General features: G+C 37.4%; 1 protein-coding gene across 2 annotated transcripts in view; it reads right to left on the reverse strand.

The window, feature by feature from the left end:
* MYOM2 (myomesin 2) overlaps positions 1-13137 on the reverse strand; it is a 77861-nt gene that overhangs the window by 46607 nt on the left and 18117 nt on the right. For both annotated transcript variants that reach the window (XM_027641018.1, XM_027641019.1), the window contains exons 8-14: positions 10393-10481; positions 10262-10312; positions 9826-9990; positions 5194-5355; positions 3200-3341; positions 1414-1613; positions 648-701 (exon numbers count right to left, since the gene is read on the reverse strand). In XM_027641018.1, the coding sequence (XP_027496819.1) occupies positions 648-701; positions 1414-1613; positions 3200-3341; positions 5194-5355; positions 9826-9990; positions 10262-10312; positions 10393-10481 (863 nt within the window). The remainder of the gene's footprint in view (positions 1-647; positions 702-1413; positions 1614-3199; positions 3342-5193; positions 5356-9825; positions 9991-10261; positions 10313-10392; positions 10482-13137) is intronic.

The raw sequence follows: 13137 nt of genomic DNA on the forward strand, positions 1-13137 counted from the left end.
TCTTCACTGCTGAGCCATTATAGCTAACATTTTTGACAGTTTAAGTATAAAGAAGATCATTATTCAAGCCTAAAAAAACAAATCATCACATAGGGAAACAACTAAAATCAGAAGAAATTCAGACTTTATCTCAAAAGTTGGTAGAGATCTCTCCAGTTCTCCTGAAGAAAAAGAGTATTTAACCTATAACCTTAACCTTAAGAACAACCTTTGTATTCAGATAACTATATTAATTAAAGAATTGAGATGGAATGCATAAGTTTTTATGAAAATGACAATAACTTGCACAGATCATCAAAATCAGTCTAAAAAATCCTATATTTAGCTGCCAGAAGGATACAAAGAAGGGAAATTTAGGCAATCAAATGTTTTTAAATTCAGCTTAGCACTAGTCAAAGCAAAAAGGTGAAGACATGCTGCCAAAACATAATAAAAGTTGTGATGTTGAGAGTGTGATGTTCTCTGTCCTTCCAAGCCTCACCTTTTATTTGTGTTCTCTCAGGCTTGCAAGCTGGAATATCTGTCTTTATTTATTAATATAAAGACTTAGCTCACTAGATGGATTTTTTTCAAGCTATGTTTCTAATTATAATGCTAAAATCCTGGAGCATAAACAGATGGATTGAAATTGTAGAAATGCTACATACCTTCAAGGTCATCCTTACTGATCACAATCTTTCGCCCTTCATCCACATGAATAGCTGTTAATCAAAATATTCAATTAGTTTCCTGAACTAGTTCAATATATTTACAAATTCTGCAAGTTACTGTTCACCATCTGTTCAAAAGCCTGTATACTTCCTTTTCTACACTGTCATTTTTAAATCTTTCTCCAGATGGAGTAAACTCAAAGTTGTACACTGATTTATTAACTTTCATAGGAAAACAGAGCATGATAAGACCGTACTATTTAAAGATGTGCTAAAAAGCAAGAGTCATAGGAACAGTAGACGGTTTGATTCTGGGACAGATTAGTAAAAAATTATATCATGAGCTGGACTTGTGTTATGTGAAAAGGAAAGCATACACACATACATAAAACGTACATAAAGGAAATGGTGCATATTCAACTCAGATTTCACAGGAAACATTTTGGGAATGCTCTGAAGTCTTCATAACTACTTTAATTCCCCTCTGAGTAAAAGGAACACACAAAACAGAAGGTGTGATATACAGAATCTGCATAGGGCTTTAGGACAAGGCTAAATCAATAAAACTACTCCCCAGAGCAAACCAGCTTACTCTATTCATGGAGAAGCTCTCATAAGGCTACTTTGCAGTCTGTAAAAAGATATTCAATCAAAGGAAGAAATAAACTCTACTCCTTAGGTTAACTAAGCAAACAGAATCTTAAATAAATATAAAAAAATGAAGATCAAATATTCAGCATCTGTTTAGCCTTGCATAACCTACTTTGTGTTCTCTCCAGGTCAGCGGGGTCAAGTGCTGCAACTGGTTCAGAGGCTCGAGAAGGCCTGCTAATGCCAGCACTGTTCACTGCTCTCACACGGAATATGTAAGACCGTCCTTCATAAAGACCAGTCACGGGATACTTGCAGATTTTTACAGGAGCATCATTGCACTGGACCCAGTTTTCCAAACCTACTTCACATCTTGGAATAGCAGAAGGCAGAATTTATCAGTATCATCTCACAATAAATATGCACCATCCTATACCACAGAAGTCATCCTCAGTGAGTTGAGGAACTAAACCGTAGACCTCATTAATGAAAGTCACACACTTTTTACACTCTTGTCTGATCAGACAATCGGTTCCCACCCTTTCCTTATTTTTTCATAATGCAAAGGTCATTTTTCTTCCACAGTTTTTGGTCTTTTCAAATCTCTCTACTTCCCTTCTGTTTACTTCTCTTCCTTGTTCTAAAAACAATAAATTAATGGCTTTTATTTTTAACATGCATCTCCACAGAACATACTGAAGTTGCAACATTCACCTAATCTTTTCCATCTCTTCCTTGTCATATTATCAAGCAAACATCTTCATGCCTTTTCCTCCCAAAATAACTGGGCCACAGAGCATAAAGTCATCAAGAAGCAGAGTGATGTCCTTATACTGGCTTCTTTGTGTGTACATATATGGTTTGTGTCTTACTACTATAAACTTTGGTGTAGAAGACTACCTTTTGACCTGACACTACCAGGAAAAAAAAAGGGTCATGATCAAAGGCTCCTTGGCACTACAGTAATCCAAGTAACATGTAAAAAGACATATCTGACTAAATTATATACAAAATAGGTGAAATACTCTTATAATCTATGCACTACACGAATTAGATATAGACAGTAGAGTCCTCAGGTCTCAAGTTAATTTACTCATGCTGGCTGCCACTTATAAACCAACATTTTCCAGCAATTCCAGACAGTTACCACTGAACTATACCAAATTAGCAGGGTAACAAATAGCAATGGGCTGCAAATGTTGCTTTTAAGTGCAGAGTAGTATACAATTATGGAATCATTTCAGCAATGTTTTTGCTGACGGTTTCAGACATAAGGGTCAGATGTTCTGCTCTGGCTACAAGGAGTAAGCATGCACTTCAGTGGAAGAGACATGCAAAACAGCACTTGGATCCCCTGTTGTCCAGTGCCTGCACTGAGCTGAAACCCCAGCAAAGTGCAAAGCTGACTGAAGGAGAGGAGACTGTCATTTTGATTTAAACTACCAGCTTCTGGGAGCCCAGGCCTTGAGCTCCTGATGTACTACATTTAAGACAGAAATAAAAAGATAATGTAATAACTCCTAGGTTTCAGCTTTTGCAGTATACAGATTAAAGAGACTAAATTTAATTCAAGATACCCATGGATTCTAGCTTTTATAAATTAAATACTGTCAGGGCTCATTCCCTGATTCACCCACATCCATACTATTGAACATTTTAAGTGTCTGATAAAATGTGTCTGCCTGCAAATGATTACTTGGAATGGCTTCTGGTCCCTGCTAACTCCCAGACTGTGCCCAGAATTGCCTGGGAAAGCATTAGATCATCTGGCCTAAAAGTTTGCTGGGAAACAATCTAGTAATTTAACACAGTGTGTAACTGAGTTCCAGTGCAAAGGGTCTGTAAAAATATATCTAAAGAACACATGCATTGAAGGATATAATGATAATTTTTTTCTATTCAGTGTACACATGTTTCTGGCAACTAACAAAATTAAATAAATCCTAATGTTTACATACTTGTCAACAAAATATCCAATGACTGGGCTCTCACTGGTTGTGTTCGGTGGTTTCCAGGTAACAATTACATAGTCTCTGTTAGCATCATGGCATTTAACATCCATCGGCGCCCCAGGTGCTCCTGCGATCAATGCATCGGCATCTGGACAAAAAAAAAAAAATTTAAAAAATCGATTTAGACCCTGACTTCTCTGAAACACATCGTAAAGGCAAAGGGAAGATTTCCACTTCATTGTGCTATTTGTTTATACAAATGGAAACCCAAAGATTTCATGACATACTAGTTCACTGCAATAATGGTTCGGGACCATGATGTATATGTACTCAGATAGACAAAAATGTTCAGGGATATTTTTGAGGACAGAAAAGTTGTTTAGGCATCAAACACCTATAACATTTCAGGAGAATTAAAATCCTAACCCACACAGGTTTTTGATGCTCTGACACACTGAAAGCTGTGGCTCAGTGTGTTACTGAAGAGACCAAGGTACTCAGTAAAGAACATGTAGCTGAGGAAAATAACTCTCTTAAAGAATAAACAATTTGCAAACTCCTGGGACATTTTGAAATGCTATTTTTTGTTTATAGTTTACCAACAGGCATAAGTAATCAATGTGCCACTTTTAAGATACCTTTCTGTGGCTTCATTTTGAAAGATGTTGACTGAAGTGGACCCGCAACTCCTAATGAAACTGCTAAGAGGTAAAGTTCTCTCCCTTCAAAGAAAGGTTTCTATAACAAAAAAGCACCCTGTATGTAGTCTAAATTTTTGAAGTCTAATCACAATTATTTGTGAGGTGTTTTGTGGTCAGTATCAAATTACAACATACATGAAAAAAGTCAAGAGAATGGCCAACAGAGAACACTAGAGACTCCAGAGGACATAGCTCAAGGCCAGGGCCCTGTGCATGCAAAGGGATCAAACACAATATAAAATGGACAATAGAGGTACCCATCGCTACAACAAAAACTTCTAAGAAAGTTATTATATATTAGTGGGTCTTTTTTCACCAGGGTACTGTGTTTCTTAGAAGGTAACTTCAAAATAGAAAGCTTTAGAAGAGTGGTTTCTTCAAGACATACTGTAAAGCTGATGAAGCTCTTGCACTAGTCCTACGAGGAAGCTGGACCTCAACCTCCTGAACAAAACATTCATGACCCTCAACCCCACACAAGTCTGGAGGGCACTTCCAAGAAAAATAAGGTCTAAAATTAATACAGCTACAGTGGTTACAATGGCTTAAGTAGGGCTGTTCCAGTTTGCCACCATCAAAGATGAAAGGACTGCTCAACCAGAGATATTGTTATCTTTCAGTGAAAAAAATATGAAAGTGAATACTAAGTTCTGCTCACAGATCCATGTGGAGGTTCATCCTCACTTCACTGGAGTTGTGCTTGCAAATAGGATGGAAAATTCTGATCTTTATTATGTTTTAATAGATTTATCTCCTTTTATTTATGTCCTCTTGTGAAACCCGTATTTGTCAGTGAGCTAATTTCTAACTTTGCCTCTTTTCTCTCATTATTGACATGACTGTAACTAGTACAGTGGTGGGAATCTTTCTTTTGCTTTGTCCTGCACATAACCCTAAGGCCAGGCACAGGGTATGAGAATGCCCAACAGGCCCATTCCCAGTTTCCAATCTCTAAAGCTAAAATCATCACAGTGAGCACTGATATTATGCAAAGATGTTTATTTCCTACCAGAAAAGGAGATGGCAAAAAAAGAAACAAGCTGTTTCTTCACAAGAATGGTTTTTCCGATTCCTGAGGAAGTAAAATGTCCTCAGGGGCATGTTCCTCTTGAAGCTTCCCATTCATGTAAGGTAACTCTTTTTCTCTAGTACAGACTACTATATACAAATAAAATGACTATGAAATACCACAGAGTTGGATTTCTTTTGTACTTCCGTCATTACACAGAATTGTTTAGTAAAACTAACCTTTATACTGTTCTTTTTTGTTTCTCCTCAAGAAGCAGATAAAAAGTTTACCTTTTACAAACAGGTATCCACTGCATTCACTGATTCCACCTCTCGTAACCATGCGCAGGGTGTATAAACCTTCATCATCTTTGTTGAGATGAGTAAAGGAAAGAGCTGCCTGGCCTTCTCCAAAATACAGCTTTGTCCACTTGGAGTCCTTTATCAGCACGTCTGGAAGAGAAGACCCATCAGGCACATTACTGTGCTGCCAGAACAGCCTACATCCTAGTGCAGTCCTCTGCTAATCAGGGACACAAACTAACATTTATGCCGGTTTGATTCAGAGTTATAGTGCTTTGACACTATGAAAACTCTACAGAGAGTAAGTTACATCTCTTTAAACTTATTTGATCAATGAACTTTAGAGAACATGAGGCATAAGACTACCCCATGCAGTGCCAACAGCATAATTCCCATCACTATAATTTTTAATACACTGAGAGAGAAAAATATTATCCACATTTAGAAACAAAAACATGAAAACCTGTCAAACCCTATAATGAATGCAGGGTGGTACTTTGTCTCATTTTTAATAAGTTTTGCTTCCTGTTCAGGTCAAATGTCAGATTATTCAATTTCTTCCTCCAAATTTAAAGACTAGATTCCAGTTTGATCTGAAGACTGTTATAAATATATACCAAACTTAAAATTTGAAGTCATGTCTGTTGAGCAGTGAATAACATTAAATTTAAATCTCTCAAAGGTGAGAGGTGGTGACCCATGATTAATGCAAATTAATCTGATTGCTTAGTGAAACCAGAGCAGAAGAATGAACAGGAAATTTTATGTTAGCCAAGAGACTTTCTCACATCATCCTTTTTAATAACTAATTGGATTATTTTTGATTTTTAACTCCCTAAGACCTATCACACACTAATTTATTGTAATCAATGCAGGAAAATTGTATATAAAAGAGTTGAATACCTATGAATGCCTATTATTCTATTGCTTAGATACATTTTGGAACAGACACTCAAACAATTGCGGAGGAATGAGTTTTCCCACCTACTAACTGAACTGCATAAGAAGGTATAAAAAATGGCACATATTCAGATAATAAAGCATCTGGAAGACACACTGCTAAAACTTACAACAGTAAGTTGCATAATCATCTAAGCATGTGTTTGTTTTATGAGAAGCACACAAAGTAAATTCAATCACGTTCCTTCCCATGAGATTCTTAAACATGAGATCCTTACCTAAAAAATTTGAGTGTCCCCTTTCTGTCATGCATGTCTCAATGGTACTTAGACTTTGTGTAGAGAGACATGAAATATTTTAAACCAAATTAAAAAAGATCTTCGCCTAGAACCTTTAACCAATGCATGAGCTCTGTGGAAAATCCTGAAAAAAAAAACTGAAAAGTACTTCTGAAAAGCACTTCTGAAAAGCACTTCTGAAAAGCAGGTCACTTATTTAGACTGCAGACTTGAGTAGAATGGTAGCCACCCTGGTTTGAATGTAAGGAAATTGTAAGCAAGTCTGTAATGTCTATTAAGGCCAGAATCATCCATTTCCATGCTTTATGTATACCTGAGGCCAGAAACTGAGGAGGCAGTTGTGTTTGGTAAGAGCAGAAAAACTTCCCTCCCTCACATAAGGCCAAAGACCCACCAGAACTCAGCAGATGCTCTCTTTTTTTTAATGCAGTCTGGAGGAATGACTTTCTACGAAGACAATAAGAGTAAAGTTTGGAGGCTACAAGCATATTTAGAAGTTCTAATAGAAAAAGTATTCATACACCTGACCTCACAATAATACTACTGCACTCAAATTCACTATTTATGTGTTGTGCTCCGTTACTTCTCCCAGAATTTACCAAAGGACAGATCTGCAGGAGACTACTAACCCATAGAGGCAGTGGGTCTCAAGCCTCATATGTGGTTTTCAGAACATGAGATGATTTCCCTAATACATTGATGAAAGTTCATAAAATGAGTGGGGAACTACTATATACTGAAAACTTCTTTTCATCCTGTATTTTGTTCTTCTGAAACTTTTGCTAAACTGTTCACTCTGTGATTTTTCCCTCTGAAGTCAATTGTTTTATTCTAGATTGCAGTATAAATGGCTGCAGAATGCTGGTACATATAGCTTTATAGTGTTTATATTACAATAGAGATCAATAACAGAAAGTTCCTACTAACGTCTGAACTCATATCCAGATTAGATATAGGTTCCTGAAGTATTATTTTGACTTAGTTTCAGTATCTTAAATTGTTCTTTCAGTATCTTAAGTTGTTCTAACGGAGCCATGAATAACAGACACCATATTCATGTTTGTCAAATCCCAAATCACTTTAGAGGGTTTGATTCAGCCGACTTATATGTCCCTAGGAGTCTAGTAGACACCCCCAATAAGGCTCACTAGTTTGAAGCTTATTTATGCTAGATAAACACATATTTCTCTTGTGTATAACTATTAGAAGTAAATCATACATATCCATCTCAGGACTTTAGTTGCTATTATTTGATTAACACTAACTGAAAAATACAGAAAAAGTACAGTTTGTCTTAATGGAAGAGTAGAATTAAATATTATCTCTCAAAAGAACCAAAATGCCTAAAGCACATGATGTTAAACAAATAATTAACCTCATTGCTTACATTTTTACATTGCCTCCAGCTCACAAGAAACTCAACACAGGGATCTGTAGCATATAACAAAGGTTCATAGTGCATGAATTCCTGCTGTGTTTGGGAACAAGTTCTGCCAGTCGATACACCTGTACACCTCTTTGAAATATTGTGATCCATGCACATGTAATGAAGGACAAATCTAAGTTTTTTGTAATGCCTTATTTCATGTAACATAATGGGATGCAGAATAATGGGATGAAAACCTATTGGCTTTAAACAGACCAAGTTTTCATCTCAGGTTTTCACGAGACTGCAAAGAAGGGGGAAGACAAAGCACGTAATATTTTTGCATATCAAGAGGGAATTACCTTGGCATTATGAAGACGCAAAGAGAAAGGGCCAGAAGGTTTTGCTCACCTATCCATAGTGCAAGAAAAATCCATGTTTGTTGAAAAGTGGAACAATATTGGGCATCCCTTGAAAATTAGGGGTTCTTCAGAGCTGCAGTTTCAAACCCAAAATTTGAGAGGCTTGGTACCTTGAGAAACTGCACCCAGTAGGAGACAAAGTAAAGATACCCTTGAAAATGATGGCTCATCTCAGAGTGAGGTGAGTGGTTATTTGTAGTGATTAAATATCCTAAAATGTACAGTGAAATCCCTGTACACTTCAATGGGAACAGAATTTGGATTCAAGGATGAGCCTCAGATTTTAGGTTATTCACCAGCCAAAAAAAAAAAATTTTTATTATTTTATATTTTTTATTTTACTAATATTTAATAGTTCCATCACAGTGAAGTATCCACAGAGATAGATAAATAGGAATGGAAGAGTAAGTAGCAGTTTGCTTCCTGAAGGTTCGCATGTGAATCTAGGTAAAACTATAATGGACATGAAACAAAAGGCATAATGAGCAGGAACAAAAGCATCCTTTCTCTGATTTTCCTAATCTTGAATTCTCTTGTCTTTTCTTGTCTTACTAATCTTACTGTCATTTTTAGTTTATTCATCACAGTCCAAATATCAGTCTTGGCAGGCCATCATTTTCAAATGTGGTCCCTTTGGGAAAAAGTCTCACCATTCGGGGAGACGGTGGTGGATTTACCATCCCTGGAGGTTTTTAAGATGAGACTGGACATGGCACTTAGTGCCATGGTCTAGTAACCACAGCAATGTTGGATCAAGGCTTGGACTTGATGATCTCAGAGGTCTTTTCCAACCCAGCTGATTCCATGGTTCACAAATAACCACGTCTTTCCTTAAATCCTCAGGCAGAATAATTATTTTAGAATCCTACATAGAGATGGTGAAAAGCAGTGAGCTAAATATATACAACAGGCTGCTATCCATTAAACTCCAAGTAGGTAGTTTTATGTTTTAAAACCCTTTTCTGGTGCAGTGAACAAACATTACTCATGCAGGGTTTGTGTACCATCCATCCGAGCATACAATATGCTTAGTGATGTTATTTTCAGCACTTCCTGGTAAGACTGTTTCACTTGGTGTAACATAGTTTTGCACTGACAAGACAGGCAAGGAAAGCAACCTACCAACATGGCACATAAACAGCAGACCAAAGGCATGTGTATCAGGTCTGACTTCTATAAGTATTCCCTAACTATATATAAATGTGATTTTAATATAAAACTTACAATAAACACTGGAGCAAGATGGAAGTGGAGACCCATGTCCTTACCTCAGTACTTCAGACTTCAGTTTACTGCCCTATGAGTACCCTTCTGCTCAGTGGTCAGAGTATTCTACTATAAATCATAGTCAAATCTGAGAACTGAGTTTGGATCTCCACCTAGTCAGTAAATATGATAAATATTGGTGTTATCAGATAATATGAGGTTACCCCCTGTTACTGTAAATGTATGCTCAAGGAAATGTTGACCTGGTCACTTAATTGAAAATGCACATATATAAATTCTAGCTAGACATATTTGTTTGCTCTATTCCAAACTTAATTCTTAGAATATGATGTTCTAAGCTTGACCTGTGTCCTCAGTGACTCCTCCAGCATTTTATGGGTAGCTTTTATTCAATGTACTAACTTACCATCTCTATACCACTCAACACGAGGTCGTAGTCTTTTCAGCTCTGGAGTGACCAACATAGAACACTTCAAGGTCAGTGTTTCACCTTCAGTTGCAAAGGTGACTCCAAATTTCTCCAGAAACTCGACATCAATGTGGGTGAAGCAAACTTCATACGAGAGGGGCACTATGAATGAGAAAATTAAAACATGCTTGAGTAAAAGTAAATTGTATTTGGCACAAAGAGATTACTGTCTGATCTGAACAGTAGATGGAGTTTTCTGTTAGACTCAGTGCTCGTCTAGAAATGTAAGAGCATCATGCAACAGTTCCTAATATAACTGAATGCTTAGAAGGCAAAGTCAGAAGAAGTAAGTTGTATCCAGTTTTCTCATCTGTAAAACCTTACTCTGAAAAGAGTACATAAATTATCTAAGCAAATAGAAAAAAAGGCTTACAATGGAAGGGCATTATCGCAGCAGGGTGAGGCTCTTCATCCTCTCGGAACCCTATAAATAAACATACAATAAACATTCAATGGTATGAACATTATATTTCTTTGTTGTTTTAATTATGACGTAGTACTTACTTCGCACAATCACAGCACAATTAGTTGATGCCTGACCATGGACATTTGTTGCAACTGCTGAATAGGTAGCAGAATCATCAAAGTCAGCTCTGAAAAAGGGAAGGAGAAAACCAGATGTCTATTTAAGCAAATAAAAATTCTCTGAATGATTGATACTACAAGCCAAGTTAGGTCAATATAAGGAAAGTGTATAAAGCTCTTTACCGGTAAGGAAAGTGTATAAAGCTCTTTGTGAGTGTCACACAGTGCAAGACATTGATGAAAGACAATCAGAAAGCCTCTACTCTTCTTAACTGCAGTTTTATCACAGCTTAGTGTGCAGGCTGCATTAGCTTGAGCAAACTGAAAATGACCTTTAGAGAATGATCAAAAGGTGATAGTTGGAGAGTGCCACTCTGGTATTCCCTTTCTGTGTGTAACATTCTTCCTTAATCCATCTTGCCCTTCTGCCACATATTTTAAGAAAGACACATGGAAGAAAAGTACATGTGATGCTTGCAGAAATTCCTCCTTCTATGGCTGTTTCCAGATGGTAGATACTGGTATTTTTTGTGTCTCTAATATGTCTTAGTCCAATAGAAATGATAAAATAACAGGAACACTGATCAAAATTATGTGCATAAATGATCTGGTTTGTCATATTTTTTAGCCAGAAAAAAAACCTTTACTGTGTAAGGACAACATAAATAAATACAAAGCAAAAAATAGTTACTTCATGTAAACTAGGACCCAGTGATTGATTGTCTCACTTACTACATCCTTCCTTGAAGAGGATGTTACATTAGCAGATATATGGCCAGATGTTAAGATATAGGTACAAACTTTGATGCCCCAGTTCTTTTCTTATTTAAAATGGAGTCCATCACGAATAGTTTATTTAGTAGTATATATGATGGAGGCCACTCAAAAATTTTCAATTATGAGATACAATATTGTGCATGCATGCACTTAGCTTGCCCTCAGAAGAGAAAACTTGTGTCTTCTTGGCAACTGCCAGATGAAAGGGATGAAATTCTGATTACATTTGTCTTCTAAGAGGTCATATATCCCAGGTGTGGGAGAAGGAATATGTAAAGGTGTTTTATGTAAATTGCATAGTAAGATGTCAAAGTATGTAGCACCTGTCACAGGCACATCAGACACCAATATATGCATTCTTACATATGTTCTGGACAGGATCATGTAATAAAAATTATACTATCTGTACTGTGATGGCTTAAACACAACTCGATCGAAATGCTATTACATTGAGATTTATCTCTCTAAATTTACTGGTCTAAAAGCTCCTCCTCGAGGCAACCCCTCACAAAATAAAGCAATAAAATACAAAGTTTATCACACAATTAATTATCAAAGACCTAGTGGTTAGGCCTAAGATTAGGCCACATTACCAAAAAGCCTGCAGCTGGGTAGGAATCCATACTACAGTTCAGATAGGCATAGTAAGTCTGAAAATCAATTTAAAGGAATTGAAATCATAGAATGGTTAAGGTTAGAAAAGATCTCTTAGATCATCAAGCACAACCTATAACCTAGCATGACCACCATGTTAGACCACTAAACCGTGTCCTCATGGGCCATATCTACACATTTTTTGAACACTTCCAGGGATGGTGACTCCAATTGGGAAACCTGTTCAGCAGCCTTTTTGGTGAAGAAATTTTTTCTAACAGCTACACCAAACCTCCTCTGGTGCAACTTAAGGCCATTTCATCTCACTCTGTCACTTGTTACTTGGGAAAAGAAACTGACCCCCACCTGGCTACAATCTCCTTTCACATAGTTGTAGAGAGTGATACCATCTCCCCTGAGCCACTTTTTCTCCAGGCTAAACAACTCCAGCTCCCTCAGCAGCTCCTCATCAGACTTGTGCTCCAGACCCTTCACCAGCTCCATTGTCCTTCTCGGGACCTGCTCCAGCACTTCAATGTCTTTCTTGTGGTGAGGAGCCCAGAACTGGACACAGGTTTCAAGGTGCGGTGTTACCAGTGCCAAGTACAGGATGTCATTGGCTGCCTTGGACACGTGGGCACACTGCTGGCTCTTATTCAGCTGGCTGTCAACCAGTGTTCCCAGGCCCTTTTCTGCCAGGCAGCTTTCCAACCACTCTTCCCCCAGCCTGTAGCTCTGCATGGGGTTGTTGTGACCCACGGACAGGAACCTGGTCTTGCTGAACCTCATACAATTGACCTCTACCCATTGATCCAGCCTGTCCAGATCCCTCTACAGAATCTTCCTACCTTCCAGCAGACCAACACTCCCACCCAACTTGGTGTCGTCTGAACAAGGGTGCCCTTGATCCCTTTGTCCAGGTCACTGAAAAAGATACCAAACAGAACTGGCCCCAATACCGGGGAACACCACTTGTGACCAGATGCCAGCTGGATGTAACCTCATTCAGCACTACTCTCTGGGCTAGAGGTTATTTAACTTTTTCTTTATTTTTTTATTTTTATGAAGAATTTTTAAAATATACAATACCTGTTCACAGCTTAACTGATTCTGGACTTGTTTGAAAGCTGTTAGACTTGACAGCACTTCTTTGCACTAACTTTTTAAAAGAAGAACATTTTTTTTCAATCCCAGTTTCACACTATTTAACACTTGTGTAATAAAAATGCCAAAAAAACAATGTAAAACTGCAGCACAGGCTTTTTTTCCTAAGGCATGTTATAATGCCTCTATACTGAAATGTACATAGTTCATGAATTTACCACAGCCCACTACAATGTCTTGCTGTAATAT

Source organism: Corapipo altera, unplaced genomic scaffold (genome assembly GCF_003945725.1).
Source record: "Corapipo altera isolate COAL_440 unplaced genomic scaffold, ASM394572v1 46, whole genome shotgun sequence".
Taxonomy (NCBI): domain Eukaryota; kingdom Metazoa; phylum Chordata; class Aves; order Passeriformes; family Pipridae; genus Corapipo; species Corapipo altera.